This window comes from Sylvia atricapilla, chromosome 10, assembly GCF_009819655.1.
Source record: "Sylvia atricapilla isolate bSylAtr1 chromosome 10, bSylAtr1.pri, whole genome shotgun sequence".
NCBI classification, from domain to species: domain Eukaryota; kingdom Metazoa; phylum Chordata; class Aves; order Passeriformes; family Sylviidae; genus Sylvia; species Sylvia atricapilla.
This window is the reverse complement of record NC_089149.1, coordinates 19,089,113-19,111,476: the sequence shown is the minus strand read 5'-3', so window position 1 is coordinate 19,111,476 and position 22,364 is coordinate 19,089,113. Positions and strand designations below refer to the sequence as shown.

General features: G+C 42.0%; 1 protein-coding gene across 12 annotated transcripts in view; it reads right to left on the bottom strand.

Moving 5' to 3' along the window:
• Positions 1 to 71: 71 nt before the first annotated feature.
• GIGYF2 (GRB10 interacting GYF protein 2) overlaps positions 72 to 22,364 on the bottom strand; it is a 74,650-nt gene continuing 52,357 nt past the window's right edge. For 5 of the 12 annotated variants that reach the window (XM_066326197.1, XM_066326196.1, XM_066326198.1 and 2 more), the window contains 21 exons: positions 21,420 to 21,637; positions 21,172 to 21,331; positions 20,893 to 21,093; positions 20,206 to 20,393; positions 19,325 to 19,484; positions 17,268 to 17,434; positions 16,816 to 16,904; positions 15,713 to 15,820; positions 15,062 to 15,159; positions 14,461 to 14,561; positions 13,524 to 13,685; positions 11,624 to 11,725; positions 8,692 to 8,850; positions 7,328 to 7,564; positions 6,648 to 6,770; positions 5,824 to 6,027; positions 5,501 to 5,701; positions 5,044 to 5,203; positions 4,438 to 4,607; positions 3,958 to 4,105; positions 72 to 1,854 (listed from right to left, as the gene is read on the bottom strand). In XM_066326197.1, the coding sequence (XP_066182294.1) occupies positions 1,787 to 1,854; positions 3,958 to 4,105; positions 4,438 to 4,607; positions 5,044 to 5,203; positions 5,501 to 5,701; positions 5,824 to 6,027; positions 6,648 to 6,770; positions 7,328 to 7,564; positions 8,692 to 8,850; positions 11,624 to 11,725; positions 13,524 to 13,685; positions 14,461 to 14,561; positions 15,062 to 15,159; positions 15,713 to 15,820; positions 16,816 to 16,904; positions 17,268 to 17,434; positions 19,325 to 19,484; positions 20,206 to 20,393; positions 20,893 to 21,093; positions 21,172 to 21,331; positions 21,420 to 21,637 (3,224 nt within the window). In that variant the 3' untranslated portion in view covers positions 72 to 1,786. The remainder of the gene's footprint in view (positions 1,855 to 3,957; positions 4,106 to 4,437; positions 4,608 to 5,043; positions 5,204 to 5,500; positions 5,702 to 5,823; positions 6,028 to 6,647; positions 6,771 to 7,327; positions 7,565 to 8,691; positions 8,851 to 11,623; positions 11,726 to 13,523; positions 13,686 to 14,460; positions 14,562 to 15,061; positions 15,160 to 15,712; positions 15,821 to 16,815; positions 16,905 to 17,267; positions 17,435 to 19,324; positions 19,485 to 20,205; positions 20,394 to 20,892; positions 21,094 to 21,171; positions 21,332 to 21,419; positions 21,638 to 22,364) is intronic. The other 7 variants (XM_066326199.1, XM_066326200.1, XM_066326201.1 and 4 more) reach the window with 7 other exon arrangements.

Genomic DNA, 22,364 nt, shown 5'->3' with positions numbered 1-22,364 from the left:
GCAAATTGGTGCATGTCGAGTTTGGGTGAGAATTATCTCAATACTCAGCTTTGACAAAAGCAAGCAGAAAGTTTTCTCTCAGATATAATACAACCAGGTTTTATTTAAGTTCTCTCTTTTTTTCCCCCCCACACTGGCAAAAGTTCAGAGGGAGTTTAAAGTTTTGTAAACATTTTAACTACCCCTCTTCCCCCTTTTATGAATTTACAAAGCAAAGGAGACAGGGAGACCAGATTTGCAACAGTTCCAAGTCTCTCCATGCTATTGGATCCAAAAACTATATACAAGTCTGCAGCAGTCTCTGTATAGTTACTGTACATGTTTGGGGATGGGGGAAGAGAGAGGAGGAGGAGGGGAAGGTGACCCCAAAAAATGAATAAACCAAACAAAATAAAATCCAAAGCCAAACTGCTCTTGAGCAACTCAAACTGTTTTCTTTAGGCAGTGATGACAGAATAACAGACACCTTTATACAACTCCACCAAAACTGCAGCATATCTCCCTTCGCAGGTTACACCCCTCTGGGGATGGGAGATGGGACCAGGGGGTTCAAACTAAGTGCATTTGGCAGTTTTCCTTCTCTGTCGTTTGTGGTGTGTGTGTGTGTGGGGGTGGGTGGTTACGTGGAGCAGGAAAGGTGGTGTTAATCTTTCGGTGAGAGAGGAAGGTTATGACTCCATAAACACTCAGAGGTTATGGATCCCAGTGAAGGTGCGTGAAGTACTTTTAAGGTGTAGAAGTTAAGCAGGGCCATCATTGCACAAAGCTTCGTCCTCCAGTGTCTCTCTCCATGACGAAAGGGCATGTCTGCTCGATACCTAAGCACTGCTTCAAGTGACAACCAGCTGAGGCTGCTGGCACATCTGTGAAAGCCAGGGTCCACCCTCTCCAGAGACTACAGATCCACACTGTAAAGATCCCACTGTCTCTTAAACGAGACAAATTTGCAGGAAAAGAGCTCAAAATAAACTGGTCCTAACCCTCTGAAGGTAGCACTTAAGGGGTAAATTCAGCCTGAAAGAAGAGATGCCACCCCCCTTTTTCCAGAGCGTAAGTCCCCACTTGTCCAGGAAGGCTGGAGAATGCCGACGGGAACTCCACCAGCTTCAGCATCACCACCTAATGAAGACAGACTCGAGCTTTCCCTCCAAAAATTATGTGCTGAGAAGGGCTTGGCAGGGGGTGTGCAACTTCAAACCAACCCAAGCTAAACTGTGCCCGCTACCGCCCCTCTCCTGTTGCCAGTTTCTAAGGGTAGCTTATGAATGCAACTCCTGGCCAGGAGAGCACCTCTTGCCCTGATGGAGCAGCCAAGTCAGTATCTGTGTGGCGTTTTGGTTTTGACCAACATCTGTTAACCACAAACTCTCTCTCAATCTCTCTCTCTCCATATGACTGCACGTGTTGGATGTGGTAAGAGTAACCAGGAGAAGGAAGCAATGCTTTGCAGAATCCCAATTGATTTTTTTTTTTTTTCCAGGTATGTCAGCAGAATGAATCACAGCACAGTGAAAGCTTGCTGCCCAATTCAGCCTTGTTGGGAACAAAGCCTAACTCCCACCCTCCTGGGACTCTGAACAAAGTCCACTCGAGCGGGCTGACAGTAGGAACAACGCCTGTGCAGTCCTGGGCAGAAAGGGTTTGCCGGGGCCAGAGGAAGCAGCCTGAGATGATTGATCCTGTGATTCACTGCGAGGCAAAGAACAACACAAGGTGGAGAGTATGGTGTCCAAATGGAGAATCCATGGTTAACAGATGCAGGAAAAGCCAGTTGATTTGCACATGCTCAGTAGTCTTCCAAAGTCTCTATTTCTCCCATATTGAGCCGTTCTGATGAAGCATTCACTGAAAACCCTGTGAACCAAGAAGGACTGGTGTTAAAAATCTGGCTGTGGCATAGTGTACTTGATACAAAACATCTGTTACATGCAGTACCACGATTAAGAGAAAGTGAATCTAGAGGTAATTCAGTAAGGCTACAGATTCAGTCACTCAAACTGATTTTTTTTCCTTATATAAGCTAAAGATAATCAACTATGCATTTAGAAAAGCATCACTTGGTCTTTAAAACCAGACTAAAAGACTGTTTTCAAGTTCTAGTTGAATGATGTCACCTGCAGATCCAGTACAAGGCACATCTACACATGGTGGCAATGTGGCTCTGCAACATCTCAAAAAGGGAGCATGCTGAAGTCAACTGGTTCTTGAAGTGGCTGTCAACACCACACTTACATGGACTGAGAGGCCGAAATGGGCATTCTGGGAACTGGGAATCCACATGTGGAATCACACTCCCATGCTTCAGGAGCTGAGAGCAACTTCACCCTTTACTTTAAAGTCTCAGTGCATGTACCTATGAAATCTAGTAGCAATCACATCTATTTCCATGCTTTTTTTACAAACTTCCATCTCAGGAGTACAACATGAAAACATGAAAATGTACAAAGTTACCCAGGGCCATGCAGGTGGCTCAAGATGCACCCAAACTTCTACCCAACCTTTTAGCCATATGTGCTGAGAATATGATGCACATGAAAAAAGTGTGAGAAAGAGTGAAAACACTTTCAACAAGGAAACAAATCAAATGCAGCTTTCCTACTGAAATTCCCTTTTTAAGTCTGCATGAAGCCCATCTGGAGTATGGGAACAGGGAAAGTTTCCCTGTGTAAGGCTATTAAACACAAAGCTGACAGTTCAGTGTCTTGAGAGCGCTACACTGCTTTACTCTGTGCTAGACAAACAACTGCCTTCCACTTCGAGAAACAAGAAATGCTCTATTCAGTAGGTTCAGGGAAATTGTTCTGGCTCCCTCACGTGGCAGCGTGGCCTAAAAGCACCTGAAATTATTCTGTAAAAGCGCAAGTGCACACATTTTTAAAAGGCTGCATGGGCTACTTCCCTTACAGCTGGAACTTCTGAATTGTATTTAGTGATTTCTTTTCACATTACACGAGCTGGTTTTTCAATATGTTTAACTGAGTACCCAGCTCAGACTCAGTGGATGGGCGCCTTGGGGTGGCATAAGTCAGGACTCCACTGAAGTTCCATATACACCAGTACAGAAATCACTGATTGAGTTGAAGTACTGACTTTGGTGAGACCAAAAAGAGAAGACAGACAAAAATCAAAGGCAGGGCTCTGCTAGAGCCTTAAAAAGCAGTGACTTCAGCTGGACAATACCTGTCTGCTATACAGCAATTGGGCTCAGCAGAAGCAACACAACAAAGCCTGGCCCAGTGCTGTGGCCTGATTTCCCCTCTGCCACACAGGGCAGACATTTATTTCACACAAACACAACAATGACCTGTCACCCCACAGTGTTTATGCACTCACACAATGGCCTTGTACCTTAGAAGCTACTTCAAAGAAACTTTTCCATCAGGGGATGGTTAAAATCAGCCTCACATAAAAATTAAGACATAGAACATAATAAATAAAGGACTACTAATGATGTCATCATCTCCACGTTCTCCAACTGAAAATCTGTGACCACTTCAACCTTTGCTGTCTTTTCTGACTAGGGTAGTGGTTAGCTTCTGAAAAAAGGTGGCAAGGCAAAGGCAGCCTCAGAAAGCTACTCCTCATATAAGGAAGGAAAACATGCTTTTCTTCAAAGAACAAATCAGGAATAAAGCAATAAAATAGCCATAAGCCAACTCAAAAGAGGAAAGGGAATTTAACTGACATCCCTGAATTACTTAGAGGTTTCCAGGTAATAACCCAGATATTAGAGACGCCATTATATGAGGAAAAGTTTGACAAAAGTTTTCCATGAGACTGGTACAGAATTTTTCAAATCATTAAATAAATAATATTACTGAAAAGATTCTAAAGATATTCCAACTTTTCAACTCAAACTTAGTATTACCATTTAAGGTCAATAATAATCCTCTACATTCCCCAAAGCAAATCACCACTGCTAAATTAAACATTTCTTTTTAAAAAATTTAAACGGACCTAACAAGCTGGGATCTGCCCGAACCATTTTCTGTTTCTTCTTCTTCTTCCCGCTCTGCACAGCCTCAAAGTTGGACTGCTGGTTGTTGCTCTGATTGGTCTGAAAGACTGAATGTAGCGAACTGTGGTTCATCCCCCACACTGAATCCTAGAGAACAAATTAAGGACAAGATTATAGAGCACAGTGAAGTCTGGCTTATTTATACAGAAAACATTCAGCGACCCAAAGCACCTCCTGTACCCATGTGGCAGCACTAGCTACTGATGCATCCAACCTCATCTTCCCACAGCACTTCCCAGATCACCATGCAAAAACACTCTTCGATCTACAGTTGCCCTCATCTGTTATGTTACAAGGGAAACCTGATCCTGTGGTAAAAACTGGAAAGCTGCTTTGTCTGCATTTGCCAGGATGTTGATGAATGCAGCAGGGATTCTCCAGCCTCACCCAGTCCCCAGGGAGGGCAGAGCCACCTTTACCTGCTGTTGCTGCTGTTGCCGCTGCTGACTGGCTTTCTGTTTGGCACGGCGCTCGAGGAACTGCTTGGCAAACTCCTTGGCCTCAGGAGTATCTCCAAGGTAGGCTCGGATGTAGTCATGGACCTCATAGGGAGACTCCACTTCCTTCAGGAAAGAAACAAACGTGGGAACTGCAAGAAGAAGGCAGACCATGAGCTGGTGCATATTAGCAAACACACACATATAAACACCAATGTCATATTTCTGTGTCAAGTATTTCCTAGTCTAGTAGCTTGCCCTTCCTAGTTCCCCACAATAAAGCCCTATCATGTAATGCAGGATGAAACTGGATCCTCATCTTCCTGATAATGCTTCCATGACTACCAGAAATCCTCAGGAGGGCTCTGGCTGACAGACTTCAGAAGGTTTTCAAATCCCAGCGATTTGCTATAGTTAGGACAATGAAACCCTAAAAGAGGATGCAGCCAGTTCTTCTGGCCACTATTTAATGATGTCCTTTTGCTGAGTGCATTGCAAACACTGGTTTGATGTCATTACAGTCCTTCAGAACTACTCTGTCAGGAAACAGAACAGATATTGTTCCCCCCACTCCTTTCCATCTCTTACCATCTAAGTTGTTGGCTGTGTTGAGTGCATGAAGCATCTGTTCACACCACTGAGTGAATCCATCCTGGGCTTTATTAACCCCCTGGAACAATTTCAACAGCTTCTCCTCTTCTTCTACCTTCTTGTTTTGTCTACTTGTAATACCTACAGATTTACTGAGGTAAAGAAAATGCATATAATTAGATTATCAGTTATCAGGCTTACCCACAGTACAGTACACAGTACAGCATTGTACAACTATTTTACAAGATGCAAATACTTTTTAAAAACAAAATAATTTTCTAAGAGGTGACAAAATGAACTGTGAATGGTCACCTATTAACTATTTTGTTGCCAAAAGAGATCCTGAATGACATGGAAAAAAAGAAAACACATGAGGATGATCTAACTGCCAAGTGACCATGCCAGGAGTGGAAGTCTTGCTTTGCTAAAGCTCCTTCCCCAGTTCCTACCTGAGGCTGGCATTGCTTTTATTTTTATTGGTCGAGTTACGAGGTCCCACTTCCTTCACTGCATCATCCCAGAAACCCATGTTTGAGTTTTTGGTATCAGCATTACTCCAGATGCTACTGACTAGGTCAGATGCCCACTGGTTGCTGGGATTAGTGTTTAGAGAGCCCCACACTGAATTCCCAATGCTGGTGTGCAGGTTTGAGTGCTGTTGAGACATAACAAAGAGAGGCTGGTTATTAGCACAGACCTGGTAGAAAAGACATGAAGAGATAGAGGGAACAGGCATGGCTGCCTTCCTCCATGTACTGATCAGATAAATAAACATACCGTCGTGTTTCTGACTCTGTTTGGCTGCTGGTGCTGCTGTTGCTGCTGTTTCTGCATCTGCCTTGCCTCTTCCTGCTGTATCTCCAGCAGGGACTTGGTGGTGCCTGTTGGTTTGGTGACATTACCCCAGCCTGACAATTTTTGCTGCTGTTGCTGCTGCTGTTGCTGGAGGGCCTTCATTAGTTCACGCTGCTGACGCCTTTGCTGTTGCGTGCAAGACAAAGATGCTTGTAAATACTTTCAGATAATCATTACTATTCAAAAGTCTTAACTTGGAAAGCGGTTTAAAATGAATTCACTTTCTTCTGGAGAAGTCTAGCTGACCTATTATTGTTCTGGGCCATTGCAGTTCCTCCAAAAAGGGAGACATTAGGTAACCACTAAATACAAATTGTTTTTTAGCTTGGGACAGACTAAATTTAATTAAATCATGACTGCAGTAAGCTTTTTGGAAGAAGACCATCTCTTCTACATCTCTTGTTCCCCCCAACCCACCTTCCCTTTAACTGTCCTGGTCTCATGAACATCTTCAAACATGTTAGAATATAAATGTGAAATAACTGTATACTGTTTTGTGAACATATTATACTCCCACGGTTAAAAGGGTGCAGGTTTTCCCTTTCAGATTTTTGTACTAAGAGGCGACAGAAACTTTCACGCAAGTGCTTACTGAACCTATGCCTGAAGGACAGGATTTGAGTTATGCTATTTCAAAAAAACATTCCTCATCCTCACCATTCCTCCTAATAACTGAAGTGACAGCTAAGCAGTCCCACAGCTGAGTCCCCTCTAATAAGTTGCACTCCGCTGCTGTCAGTGTTTACCTCTTCTCGGAGCTGCCGTTCTCTTTCTTCTTCTAACTTTTGGATTTCGGCCAATGACAGTGTGGTCTGGGATTGACAAGCTCCTGAATTTGATTGCTGACCCCATGTTGAAGATGAAGGGAGCTGGGCCAAAACAGACATCAGGAATTACAAAACATTTTAGAGAATACTGCTAAAGCATAGTCAGGAAAGAAATGGTATAAACTTTAAAGAAAACCCTAGAAAGTACAAAATGGTGTAATAATAAAGTACAAAAAGGTAGAAAATATAAGTGTATCATCTTTGAATTGCCCTATGATGCATCAGTCTTTGACACAGTGTATAAAGAAGAACGTAAATCATCATCACCTGGAAAAAAGCAATCCACTTCTATTTCAAAGATTTTAGGAATTCCAAGCTTTAGAAAACTTACACTGGCCCTTGCTCACTGTGGCAAAAAAATCATCTGTACTTGTGTGTGATGCATTCCCAGTGTGCTTCTACTGACAGAACTATTTTCTGTTTTTAATTTGTAGCTTCTCATTCTCTTTCTTCTTGCATCAACTCTTCATCCTCTTCCCTCTCCAGGCAACTCATCTATTCCTGCTCTGCCAAAGCTACAACAGACCACCCTGAATGCAGCTGTGGCTTTACTTCCCATGCTGAGCTGAAAGGAAGTTCAACTGCAGGAACAGGTTTACCTTCATTTGTGCAAGTTGCTGCTGTTGCTGCTGCTGCTGCAGCCGCCGTAAAGCCTCCTGCTGCTGCTGCCTCTGCCTCATGATCTCCTTCTGGCGCTGGAGTTCCAGCTCCTTGCGCTTCCGCTCCTCCTCCTCCAGCCGCTGCCGGGCCGCCTCCTCCTCCATGCGCAGCCGGCTCTCCTCCAGCCGCCGCTGAGCTTCCTCCTCTTCACGCGCCCACTTGGCAGCCTCCTCTTCCTTCCCAGGACACAGAAAGGAATAAAGTCTAAGGAGACTTTGCAGAATTTAAAATACTCTTTTAACTCTGTGGCATTGATATTCTGACAGAACAGAGGGGGACCGTGTTATCTGTAATCTGTTTGGGTTGTTCATTTACCTTTAAATTTCTCAGTAATAAAGTCATACAGTCTACATTCCCTAAAAATACATGTTTCCCACTGCTCCTCCAAGGAACTTGGAAAAGAATGACATCTCCCTAACTCACACCAGCTAATTTTTTACTACTTTCCTTCTAGCAGATACACACCTTTCATTCTGAGCTTCTGTCTGCTTATACTACTTACAGTACCACCACACTTTCAGTGGAATAGAACTTGGCAAAAATAACAGGAAAGAAGAGACAGGTGACAAAGACAGAGATGTTTACTGCTATTACTCAACACTAGAGTCCCACAGAAGATGCTTCTGCTAACAAATGACAGAAATGGTGATGGGCATCTTACAAGGAAGGACACTGAAAAGGCATTTTTAAATACTAACTGGGAATTCTGAAATGGACCTGGAAGTTAATGTGAAGCCTATCACGTTTCAAAGGACTGTGAGAGTATCAAATAGGGGACTGGAAGCTCAAGTTCCCTGATAGAGACTCCTAATGCTGACCCCAAGGAGAAAAAAATCCTGTTAATAAAAAAGAGAAGGAAAGAAAAGAAGTTGAAACTCTGGTAGAGGTGTATACCTGGCACTACACGGAAAGACTGCCAAAACTGATCATCTCAGATGACACTGAAGATAAAGTAAAGGCCTAGAGAGTGCTAATTCCAAACAAACTTATTCTGATACTGTGCTCTGTCCCAAAAAGGAGTATAAATACTGTGCTGCAAAGCCATTCTTAACGCTAATTGTGAAGGAAGAACACTCACTCCCACCCAAATCTCTTTACCTACAGGTGTACTGGACTCTGATTGTTTTGTTTGAAGACTGGATACAGGTAAATAACTTTTTCTTCACTTAACTTGATCCTGTCTGCAAGCTCAGCTTTCTTTGACCAAAACTGATGGTCTCTCAAGCACTGGTGAGTTTCAAAGCCTGTTTGTTGTGGCAGCCTCCATAATTAAACAGAAGAGGCCCCTTTTGCCATTTTTCACCTGTTTACGAATTAACTCCTCTCGCTGACGTCTTTCCTCCTCCTCTCTTCTTCTCTCCTCCAATCTCCTAAGTGCTTCCTCCTGTTGTTGCCTCTCCTCTTCCTCCCGCTGCCGCCTTAGTGCAATTTCCTGCTCTCTTTGTCGCCTCAGGGCCTCCTCCTGGAGTTGGGAACAAAATATCAATCTATAAATACCATTTTATTGACAAACCACATCAGAACACAGATTACAGCAATTGCCTGGCCAAATGAGTAGCCTCAAGAAAAGCTCCCTAGCTCTAAACTAAGCTCTACCAAAATATTGCATTAAGCATGACAAACTCACGTGTTAACAAGGATTTCTGATGCAATGTGCATCTCCTACATATATTATTTTAATGAAGAACAGAAGACATAATTGCCCATCTTTGGTTATAAGAAGAATGGTGTTGAGAATGACAACAAAAGGTGAGACTCCTCTTTTCATTATGCAGCACCAGCAGTTAGGCATTAGACCTACAAACATTTCAGTGTGTGAGTATCCTTAATTCCTTCTGTGGAGGGCTGTCAGCTATAAGTTGGAAGCCTTTTCTACTTATAGGAGCTTCTGAATACTGACTGTTCAAGAGCACTACAGAACTCAAACCACATATCCAAACACCAGAAAGAAGCTAATGCAGCCCAGTGCACTCAAGAACAGTTACTTTTGAAGTCTCAAGGGTTTTGACTGGGTTTTCCCTATACTATTTAAATATTATGCGTAATGAGATCTCTTAAGGGCTTTGATTTTGTGCTATCCCTAAACTATTTAAATAGCTTCCAATAAATTATATTCTCTTTTCCAAGTACTAAAATTATTTACTTTACTCAAAAAATAAACATTAGCACCCTTTCCTATCAACATAAACAGACATTTTCCATTCTGCTACTTGGTTTTTTTTTGAGGGGACAAGCAGCTTCCTGCATATTATTAAACGGGATCCCACCTGGGGACCTTTTCCACCTGTTCTGACTTGACCTTGCATAAAAAAGCCTTAGTTTTTAAAGCCTTTTCTGACTTCTGATGTCCAGCAACTGAGTTAAGGCTACCCTACTTTTCACCCCCCTTCTGTTGTCTGAATTACCCTATCAGCTCAACCTGAAGATCTTAAATTTTGGACCACAACCTTGTCAAGCATTTATAATTTTCTATTTTCCTTTAAAAATGACCACTACTGCAATCACAGCCCTACAAGTATTTTGTAAGCAATACATTATTCATAGGATGACTGGGGATTACTTCTGTGGCATATGGATGTAAACTCTGGTATATCAAGGAAGTTAATTGTGAAAACTACGACCCTTTTACTCAATCTGACACCAAAGCTTCATATACACACAGCACAGATAAACTACACTATAGCTCCCTGAACAGCTGCCCTGGTTTTCCTCTGACATTGAATTTCAGATGCCTGCAACGAAACTGTCAGTAGAAAGAACATCTTTTATAAGCAATTCCATGGCACTGAACAGCTGCTGGCTGCAAGCCAACAATTCATTCATATTCCTGAATATCATTTAAGTGGTTTGGTATTAGATAGAAGTGCAGTAAGTGGGTTTTTCCACTAGCTGGACAAAGAACAATAGCCTGAGATTCATTTTCTCATTAATCAAATCAGCTTCAAATGCAACACACACCACCTGAAACATTTTTGAAATTTGGGCCTTTAACTGTATTAACCGGAAACATGCAGTCAAATCACAGTAATCAAGTGTCCCCAGAACAAGTGCTGAAAAATTTCTGCTTGCTGTATCTTTCATTGAAAAGGCTGCTGAATAGGCTGGAGGTGCCAGTCATTTTTGTTTGCCTGGAGACCACAGAGCAGGGTCTCAGCTCAGGAGTCCTCAGTGCCAGCCAGGCTGGGAGCTCTCCCTGACACAGCGTGTAGCACCTGGGAGAGGTGAGCAAAGTCACCGAGTCCTCCTGTGGGACAGCACTTCAGTGACATCTCTGCCCTACTTTCCCCTTGGGAAACAAGGCTAGAATTGCCTTTAAGAAAGCTGTACGGATTTCCTTCTTGCTCAGGCATGCCAGGAAACACTGTTGAATGACATCATTTCTCTCTCCTACAGAACTCAAGATGAACACTGTTTTACTGACATGAGGAAAAAAACCCTGTAAGATATGAAAAGCTGGGAAACAGCCTTCTTTCTGACTCTTCACAGCTATAAAAACGTTGTCTTAATATTTACTTCTGTATCTTAATATTTTATGTTTTTGTTTGAGCATGTGACCAAAACCATTCAAAGCTCTCCAGCTTTCTGCCACTGACTGGTATGGGAAACAATCAGTCCTTTAGGTCTTAGTGTTCCCATGTTCGTAGATTCCTGCTCCAAGACATTACCAATGTTCTTTAGCATCTTTCTTAGCAATTGTTTTCAAACATATACATGTTGCTGTACAGACAGCTTATTTCACATCTTTTAAAATACCTGTAATATTACAAAAAAAAAAAAAAAATCCTTAAGCAGCAATCCCCAGTTCAACAGACTTTGGATTTTTATATAAAATAGAGAATTTTTTGCAGTTGGTGACATCTGCAATTCTGCTTGTCTATGTTACCAGGGCTCACAAATCTTATCACTCTCCTCTTTGAAAGAGGTATTTTAAAGGGAGAACTGAAGATGTAATTCAGAGAAAACAATAATCAGCTGGTTATTAAACCTCAAATTTTGTTCCTGAAAGCAATCAATTATTACAAAATAGAAGATACCAGACCAGAGACAAAAATGAAATACAGGAGCTACACAAGCTGGGCATTACTGTTTGCAATTCTACAGTCCAAAGTAATTGATGAAAACTGTGAACAGAACTGAATTCAACATTTGGTATGACATTTCATCCTACAGGATTGAATTTCTATTAGTTATTTTTTTTTTATTTAGAATTCACCATCAACAGCATATTTACTAACCTTATATACTAGTCTTTTATGCAGTATTACATCAAAAGCCTTCCTGAAGTCCAGGCAGATTAAGTCTACTGCTTCACCCCTCTCAGCTCTCACTGTCATCTCCTCAAAAGAAGTTAATCAAATTTGTTAAGCATCATCTCCTCTGCATAAATCCATGCTAATAAATCAGTTCATCCCTGATTCTACAATGTCTTTTAGTACAGAAGTCAGATTCAAATATTGACCATTTCTTTTTTTAATACAGAATACAATGTTATTTTCTCTTTCCAGAGCAGTGCTTAAACTCTTTGTTACCTTTTCAAGACATTACTGCTCAGAATAAAGCATTGTGGCAATTATTGCATTGGTAATGAACTAAGATACTTGCTGTTACTGCTTTTCAACCCCGTTCTGCTTCCTTCGTGTAAATAGTTATTTCCCATGGCATCTCAGAACAGGAGAGTCAGACTGTTTACTGTATAAATCCAAAGTGGACAAAAAAAACTTTGGAATTTAATAGACATTGTTATACACAGAAGCAAAACTGTTAAGAGTTAAAAGAAACAACCCAATTCTACTTGAAGCCAGCATAGATGACACAAATTGAGTTACCAGCTGAAAAATTCATTCTTATTATCGAACCAGATTTAAAGCAATCTATCTCAAAAGTTAAACTTTTGAGTATATTATTGCTTCAATGTTAGCTTGACCTCAAGTGGAGGATGCTTTTCTGTACAGTATAATGACTTCTTGCACAGAAAGTAGATACACTAAAGCAAGGAGCCATTTATTTGCAACTTGATTCCAAAAGACACCATGAAATTATCTACATATGATACTGTACCAATTAAAATAGACCTTCTGTGACAAAACCCAAACCCTGAGTGAACAGATATCTACAACAAACTTCCAAACAAAACTAGAGATTCTAGAGGCTTCCCCAGAAGAGTCTGATCCTTAAAGCAGGAACACACTTTACAACTGCCTACCTAAGCTCTTAAGAACTACTATAAAGAATAGAATTATTTAGTACTTTCACCTATTATTCATGTGGTACTTTTCAGGACTTTACTGACTAAGTCCTTCGTGAATAAGCTCGGCCTTGTGCTTGCCTTTATCCTTCACATGTGGAGTGAAAACTATAACTGTCACTGTCTTTCCCTCCTGCAACACTTAAGGAACAACAACATTTTCTTCCATACAGAATTCAGAAGTAAATGCTAAAAATGCCAAACTAATAATGTCTCCATTTTGTATTCTTGGACAATTAAGAACGTACTACAATTCCTACACTCATTCTCCTGCTGCAACACTGACCACACAGTTCTTTTCAAGAAATATGCTTGATCGATGTACATCCCTTCCTTTTCCAAGTACCAACTACAGTAAAAAAGCTGACAGACTATTACCCAGATAATTTATTCAAAAAATAATTTATTGTCTACAAAAACAAAAGGGGGAAAATAAGCTGAATGTCACATCACTTTTTGTCCACTGCCCTCTGCCTCTTATTCATTTTAAACAGCTGCTCAAGCTCCATCTGCTCCAGAACATATCCTTGACTGCATAAATGGGAAATAAAGATTCAAAACATGCAGTAACTGGGCAACTACCTAAAATCTAACATTGACGTTAAAAAGTTGAGAGGGAATATTCCACACGGAACAAAGGCCCTGTGGTCACAAAGAGGAACCTATCTTAAAGTGAAGCATCAAAGCCCATTTCTCAGATTGCAGTTTGGGCTCTTAAAAAAAAAAAAATCAAGAACAGAAGAATTATAATTTAATATACTCACATGAAAAATATTAAAACTGTCTTCATACACACCTACCAAAGATTACTTAGACCCCACAGGATTCTTAAAGTGAGTTTTATAAAATATTAAAATTAATTAGAGATGAACTACATCGGGGAAACTCACTTGCTTCCTGCGGGCCAGTTCTTCTTCTTCCCGTCGTTTCCTCTCATCTTCCTGCTGCCTCCTAAGTAGCTCTTCTTGTTGCCTCCGAAGCTCCTCCTGCCTTTTCCTCTCCTCTTCCTCTCGTTTGGCCCTCATTTCCACTTCTCTCCTCTCTTGCTCTAGCTACAATTCACATAAAACTATACTCAGATGCAGGTAACGTATTCCTACACCATTTCTTAGGGCAACTCTGCTGATATTATAGTAACAGCTTAACAGATGAAGCCTCTGACAGATGCTCTCCTTTTACTGCAATTTTACCTATCAGCTGGCTGCCTACTGAGGTTGGATTCCTGAAACAGTCTAGAACAATTTTGGTCAATTTCTGTTTGTAACAAACACTGGTTCTCTAGTCAGTCTTTCTACATCAGCTCCTCAAAATACCCTCTGATTTTGGAAGCAAGTAGTGAGTTGCTTTGCAGTCATCATAAAATAGTAATTTTCAGGAAATGTACAAAGTCATACAGGTTCAAACTCACAAAAATAATTTAACACTAGAGTACATGTAGAATAACCCTGGCAAATAGGACTCTTATGATTCCCCAAACCAGTTCTGGTGAAAAATCACAAGGATTAAGAGTACAACTACCTGGTCTCAACTTAGGGTTTGGCCTGACAGCTCATGATGATCTCAGTTTAAAACAGGGGTGGCTACACAAATGTAGAACACAACCACTATTTCAGAGGTCAGTAATACCTCCACAGCAATGGTTTTCAAACAGCTTTTCACAAGGATTTAATGACTTGTTTTTATAACCCTTATTCTCTTTATGGCGTTTTCCATGAAAACCTAGTAAAAATCATCCACTCAAGAGCTCAGTCTTCCACTGGTTCAAGAACCACAATTATATTGCAGAAGGGCAATCCCAACTTCTTACAGTACAAAACAGTTTCTGACCTTTGCAGCCTTGGCCTTCTCGAGCTGCTGAAGTTGTTCTAGAGCTGGTCCCTGAGCTGCAGTATCAATGGGTAGATCCCAGACACTGCTTCCTTCCCAGACTAGACAGTGAAGAAAACAAACATTGACAAGCAAAAATAAGCACATAAAGGAAACATAACTGAAAGGGGAGAATCTTGTGTATGCTGTTACTATGTTTTAGGAACTAGAATCATGTTAACATTTTTCCCCTTAGTCAGTAGAGGGCCACCTTATCTTCCTGGAGAACACGACCTGTCTGTAACTGAAGGAAGGCTGGGTTTCTTCTGAAATTTCACAGAAGAACCAGCTATTCCAGCTCTTCCCATCAGAGCAGAATGTCCTTAAATAGGACAATCCCTTCAGATCTACACTTTCCATAACCAGTGGAAAAATTACCATATTCTTCACTGCTCTCAAATGGAACTTCTATCTACTTCAAGGCAAAGTACGCTGGTCCAGTTAAATATCATAATGCAGAAATAATTTCCCTTTGTGTCAAAATGTAAAGAATCATCTCAAAGATGCTGATTCTTAATGCAAGGACTTTCCCAAGAGACCTGACCCAGACTAAGCACCTTACCTGTAGGCTGTGAAGCTGACTGAAGTTCCCATATTGAGCCAGTGTCCGGCACTGACACAGACCTTGTAACAGGTGGCATCATGTTCTGTTCAGATATTCTGTAATACCAACAGGAAGAGTCAACATGCCACTTCCAGGGAGAGGAGTGCTCTGAACACGCATGAGATTCAGTAACTTGTAATATACTGCTTTCCTTCCACACCTCTATTTAAAACAAAAATACGATGTGGGCAACACGAGTTGCTTGCAGAGTTCTTGCTGATCTCACCCTTGCTGCTAAGTCAAGGGCTAAGCTACAGTTTTGCATTTATTGCTTAGAGGCCAGTTTGAGGAACAAGCACCCAGTACTGCAGAACTGGCAAAGGTCTTCAGTGCCCAGCACATCATATCTGACAGACAGGTACAATTTCAACTCCTCATTTCCATAAACCTCTGAGGCAAAGGTTACATATGAAAAGTAGTAGTCCATATCATGAAACTTTTCCTACTATTCTGAAACATACTCATATTCTTATTACCATCTTTAACATACACAATCCTAAAATATCAGCAACCTTAACTAGGACAGATAGCTGGCAGGATGTAATTATTGTTATATACAGACTAGAGTACAGGAAAAACAGAATTTGGTTCAAGTCTGGGCTAGCTCACCTCATCTTCAGGGCCTGGAACTGCTGAAGGAGAATAGCGAGCTGCTGCTGCTGCTGGGATGAGAGGGCTGCCTTCTGCTGCTGAGCCAGCATCTGTGCATACTGTTGTCTTCAAAAGAGAAGCAGACAAATGGTATTTGTTCACTTATGCCCAAGCTGCAGACAGATTCGTACTCTGGGACTAATGCCCACTGATAATATACATGCTAAATACAACAGGAAACCACAGAACAGGAGCTTAGCAAGAATCCAAACACAAGACTACAGCCAGCTGGCTAACAGGAGCAGAACTTCTCTTTACTCTCAGCTATGTCACCTGGCTATTACTGCCCCATGTTTCTCTTGTAAGCTGTGCAATGTTACTTCCTTTTCTGTCTAAGTTCCATAACATGAGCTCAAATTAATCTGGCTTTGACCACTGCCCACCTACAATCAGTCTCTTCCCCAGCATGTCAAGGCATTGCCTAGTACAGAAGCAGTACAGTACAGAATTGCCTCATTCAATTATAAGTTGGCAATCAGTATTGAAAAACTATAATCATGACAACAAGCTTTCAGGATTCCCTGAAAAAGCAGTCTGACTGTGTTCTTTCCTTCAAGCTACTGAAAAAAAAGCTGTCAGGAACCGGCCATAACTGAACAACTGAAAGCTTTGGCAAAATGGATGACAAATTGCTTTGCCCAGCAGGACCTTCCACTGATCTTCAAAGAGCTGAGCAAGCAGACCAAATTTAAGTTCCACCTTCTCCATCCCCAGTACCAAAGATGCGTAGCTTTCTCCTGACACCAAAACATCTGAAGGTCATCACTAGGACACCTGGCATTCAGTCTTACCATAAAGGCTATGTATAAAGCAAGTCTCACCAAACCAGCTATGTGTGATACTGGAAAGGACTCTGAAAAGTGAGCCACGGGCAGACACACTGCCCTAATCCTGCAGACTATCAATATCTCCGGTGTTTGTGGAAGCAGCTACTGCAACTGGAGGGGAAGCACTCCCAACCTCATTGCCCAAGGAAACAACAACAAGCAGCTGAACCCAGATGACTAAAAATGCAGAGCAGAACACAGCCACTGGAAGATCTCTGGGACAGGAAGTCTTACTGTATTAAAAGATGCTGATACTGCAGGTGCTGCATTTGGATCAGAGCCAACTCTTGTTGTCTAGTCAGTCGCTCTTGGTCCAGCTCACCCTATGTTTAGGGAGAAAACATTCTTTTTCAGTAACATATATACTAAGAGCAGCAGATTGCAAATGCAAGCAATGTAAAAGTTGTTAAAAAAAAAATGAAAACAGAAAAAAACTAGACCAAGATCAAGATTTACAAAGCCTTTGAAATACACAGCTCCCTGACATATGACAGGACCCACCCTCCCAGCCACACCAAGCATTTTTAAATAAATGTTTTTTCTACTCTTGCAGAAGTAACCTAACACCAAGTTCAACTTTGGTGCTTGGAACACCTGCAGTTCCAAGACAGAGTAGATGACACCTAAATAATTCAATCCCTACTTGTTCAAAGACTATTTGAATACTGTAACTGTCACATAATTACCAGATGTGGAAGTGGTGCTGGGCCTGGAGTGAAGGGAACCCTGCCCCACATTTTCATGATGTCTCCAAGTGGCTGGAAAGTCTCATCACAGGCTCTCTTCACCAACAGTGACATCGTGAAGTATCCAGCCTGGAACCACTCTGCCATCTCCTGATTACTGAACGGACCTGAAATCACATCAACCAACACACGTTGTGGGGAAGGGGAAGCAAGGCCAGGTTCAGCATGTTGGAAACGAGGAGCTGGCTACGGTCACACAGTATCCAGCACCAGTTCCTGTCTGCCTCACCCACTCGTGGGGACTCTGCTCATCCAAGGCTGGAGTGTCCATGCACATCTCCACAGGGGCTACAGCACTGCCCTACAGTCTCAGCAAAAGTGCATGACTGGCTTTCACCTTGCCTTGGAGGAAGACAGGTCAGCTCTGGGTGCAGAGCCACAGTGGTGTGGAGGTTGGTCCAGCTCATCCTCCTGCTGTCCTCCAACTGCACTCACTGCCTCAGGCTCCCAGCAGCTGCAGCTTCCACTCTGGAGCTCAGCAGCACCTGCTGGCTGACAGTGTTCAAACCACAAGCGCTGCGTTCCCAACTGCACTGCACAGATAATTGAACCATCTTAGCCTGCTTCAACTCTTGCCTACAAACCAGAGGAACTCTCACGTTTTATGCAGGTTCTGCTTCTGAAACTTAGAAGATAAACAGATCCACCTCTAGCGAACAACTACGTTTTTTAAGACAATGATGATCCAGTCTCTTTCCTTTGTAAAAGTCTACACTTTTCCTTCTCTTCTTCTTTCTTCTGAGAAAGACTTCAGTCATTGCTTTCAAAGGACGGCTCCTATACTAATCTTACATATTCAAATAGATACAAAACCAGTATAAAAGTAATATTTAACCATGTAAGAACCACATCTATAGGTTTCTCAAAACAGCTTCTGAAAAGCAGGAACATGCAGTAACCCTTGCCTTCTCTGTAGGGAGTATGTCTAGAAGGAAATTCCTCCTAGAGAGTATGAAATCACAAGAGGCTATCCCAAGAAAAAGAAAATTATGTGGAAGTGTTCACTTTTTGATGTCACATTGAAGTACTTAAACCAACAACAAAAATATTTAGATTGCCACCCAGCAATAAATGCTGAGCAGTGACTGACATACACTGAGCAAATAAAAGCACTTTATGGTTAACATTCTTTAAATTAAAGGGATGAGAAGAAAAACCTTAAAGGTGTGCAATACCTGCAGACAAGAGATTGACAGAGATCCCAAAAACAACACCCCACCAGTCCTATCTGGGGTTCACAGCTGAGAAGTGATTCACACTACACAGTGTGAAGTACAGCAAGGAAGGAATTCACTGTTCAACTGCACTTTTGGGAAGCAGATAAGCAGCTGTTGAAACAGAGCCCTGGAACCTCCAAAGGAAAAGTACCTTCTGAAAGCAAAGATGCAAGTGTCTATATGAAAGGCCTGCTCCAAATTTCATTGCAAAAAATTTCTTAAGCAAAATTTGAAATCAGGGAGCAGTTCCTATCTATTATAAGAACTAACAATGCACTGGCTGAAAATGCAATTTAAATTGAGATTCTGCATAAGCACTGGCTGGTGAAAACTTGATTCCTCTTTGTCTTCAATTCTAAACAAACCACCCTCCCTGACTATTCCATGTCTTCAAGCTGAGTCTAGAAAACTGATTTCAACGTTTCTTGTGGATTCTTTACAACAATCTACTTGAGCGGTCACATTCCTCATTCGTTTACACTTATCTCTGTTAAAATGTGAGTAACTACTGGCCTGTGAAACAGGTCTAACCTTATTTACAGAAACATGAAATGATGGCAAACCTCAGCAATGATAAAGCACAGTTCTGGACGTTTGGCCTGCTCAGCTCATGGGGGCAGTGATGGGTTGAAGCTATTTTCAAAACCTAATTCTAGACTGGTAAATTTCCAGTGCTGCTTTTGTAAAAAGAAGCACCAGCATCTGTTGGTGGCAATTCTGTGAAGAACTCTCTAATAATTCTGTGAAACAAAAGAGGAAGTGTAAATGGCACAGACCTACCCTGAATTTCTCCTTGTGGATCTTTGTAGTACCACTTCTGCATGGCTTCGTGGAATAGGGGCATAGAGGAACCCTTTGCTCTGTGCTCTTGGATTTTTGCTGCTAGTCTTTCGTCATCAAGGGCACTGTCCTGCAAATATGCCACCATTTTTTCTGCTTGCTGCAGGAGACACCAAAATCAGCAAGAAATATGAGTGTTAGATGAGGGCTTACAGATTTGAAAATGAGTGCACCAAACACATCCACCTTTTGCTACCCAGTGCTCCAGTGTGTGCCAGGAACGACAGGCAGCCCCAAGACAGGAGTGACTGCTACACAAACCTGGAGCTCTGTCTTGTCAGGCAGATTCCTGAACAAGCACAGTTCACCTGCTTGTGAAAACCTTTAGAGCAACTTGCCAAGGAGACCCCATGCAGTACCACAGTGAAAAATAAAACAGGCATGGAGCATGAGCACAAAGAAGGCTCTACATCTCAGCAGTCACTACAGTTTCATCAACACCATGTTGTGATTCGTTTATGGGATTTTTGTTTACATTTTTGTTTGTTTAAAGCTTTGTCTGTTTGGGGGTTTTAATATACATACATAATTTCTCAAGGCAAATCATAATGCTACTTGACAGTGGTCTTAAGCATTATAGTCTCTAGCTCTTTAACACAGGGTATAGCACCCTGATCCAGAAAAATACAGAAACTTAAATTATTTGCCAAAACAACAGCAGCAACAACAACAACAACAACAAAAATATGGAGAGAAGCATTACATTGTGAAGTGTAAAGGTTCAGCTGCATTTCTGATTTTATGGGCTTCAAATGTGTTTTGCATTCCACATTCCTCCAGTCTCACAATTGTCAACAACAAAGGAATTAGAGGAATTTTACCTGCTCTAGGTGTTTGAGGCCCTCTTCATCATCTGGGTCAGTGGGAATGCTGCCCATGCCTGGAGCAGCTGTGACAGGTGTTTGAACTGGCCGCAGAGCAGGATTTGAATTGGAAACAGGAGGAAGATGAGCAGAAGCAGCTGTGTCTGCAGAAATCTGTGGCAAAGGTTGAGCAAGAGAAGCCAAATCTAAAGAAAAATGTTAAAGTTAGTTCATTATCTTTAACAAAAATGACAATTACTTTTAAGAACTTAATGCAGAGAAAATTCAATGGCTCAAATTTAGCACCAAAGCAACAGTAGTTTCAGATCTTCCTGAATGTAGTGCTTACAGTGCAAGCACCCAGCCTAACTTCAAGGACCAAACACTTCAGTTCTATCAGTGCAGAAATTGGCACATTTGAACATAACCCACTTCCTGGCCAGACATATTTGTCCAGACTATTCTGCTGTAACACACTGAGGCACATCCACAACTAACTTGTGTTTCTCTGCACCACGTTTCAGTGTGAAGTATCAGGGCACTGCAAGCATCTGAGATGGCATATCCAACAAATCTTGTATTTGTAGACCAGTCAGTGAATTCTGGCTTTTCATCACCATAATCCAGTCCTTGCCTCTTTTAAGGGGCTAGGACTGCTCACAGTGAGTAATGGAACTTACTAAATTTATCTGTCAGGTTTATTACCTTCCCCTCTGTTGGACATTTTGGCTGACAGTGTATTCTCCACTCTATTCTCTTTATCTTCTGTTTTTTCTGTTCTTTCTGGCACAGACTCTTCCTTCCTTTCAAAAAGGTTTGTCGGCAGCGGGTCTGGAGGCTGAGATTTCGGAGGGGTGTCTGACCTGGCCGCAGGAGACGATGCCTGAGCTGCTTCTTCCACTGCTTCTGTAACAGGGCACAGTTCTAAGTAACCATTCAAATTAACAGGAATTCTACAATGACTATAGCAGAAGTCCCCCTTACCTGCCACTACTCTTTCTGTTTTCTCCCCCTCTTTCTTGGTCTTTTCATGATCTTTGGCTTCTTCACTGTGGCTGCCTTCAGAATCAGACCTTTCCTCCCCTTCCTCCACAGGCCGGAAGTCCATCTCCTGTTCCTCTGGTATAGGCTCCTTCTGCACTTTCTGCAAAATCAACACGATCACTCATAACTCACCTGACATCACAGAACATTCGCGCCAAGCGACCCCAGGGCCCAAAGCAGCTTTTCACCTTTAAAGAGAGAAACGCTCCAGATGAATCAAACGTGCCCATTTCCTCCTCCGCATCCTCCAAGCACCACTCAGGGAGACTGTCCCTGTCGTCGTCCATGCTGCCGCTGCCGCAGCGCACGCGGCGATAGCCCCGCTCGTCGTCTCGGTCCCGGAAATCAAACTCGAACCTCCGCCGTCGCTCCATGTGCTCCCGCCAGCCTGCGGAATGAGGGCCGTCTAAGGCGGGGAAAGGAGCTTTACCACACGGTCCTGGGGCAGTGCTCATGCACTGCGGGGAGGGACACTGACAGCTATTCAGAAAGCCCCTACACGGTACAGCCCACCTATGAACAGGCAACTTCTGGGATAAGGCAAAGAAAAGGAGCATCTTGCCAATAAGCAGAAGACTTTCCAATATTGTCTACTGCATATCCTCAAATTATAAACTGTGGAATAAGCATTATAAACTACATAAGGCTAAAAAAGCTCGGCTACAAAATCTAAAACAGGCACCAAAATACGACAAGCAACTCTAGTTGCCAATTGAATTTACCAGCCATGATGGACTTAAGTCTTTTTTGGCATGTTCACATGTGTAAGACTGTATTTTCCTTCAGGGACTCTGCAGAAGTTGCATCCTCAGCAAAATATCCATGTTTTTGCATCTTGCCCTCAGATATGCTTTTGTGCATATACATGAAAAACTGGGTGACAACTATTCAAATACCTTTGAAAGGACTGGTCAGTCTCTAGAATGTTTCTTTTTTTTTAGCCATGGAATACCAAAACTTGGAAAGACAAAAAGCAGGAGAACCTTCCCAATTCATGTATAAGCTTCATATGCAGAAGACACCTTCATTCAGCCAAACTTCAAACCCTCTGAGTGCAATGATGTTATTTAAGCTGCAAAGAGCTGGCTGCTAAGGAAAACAAATTGGGAGTGAAAGGACTGTAGACAGCTTTC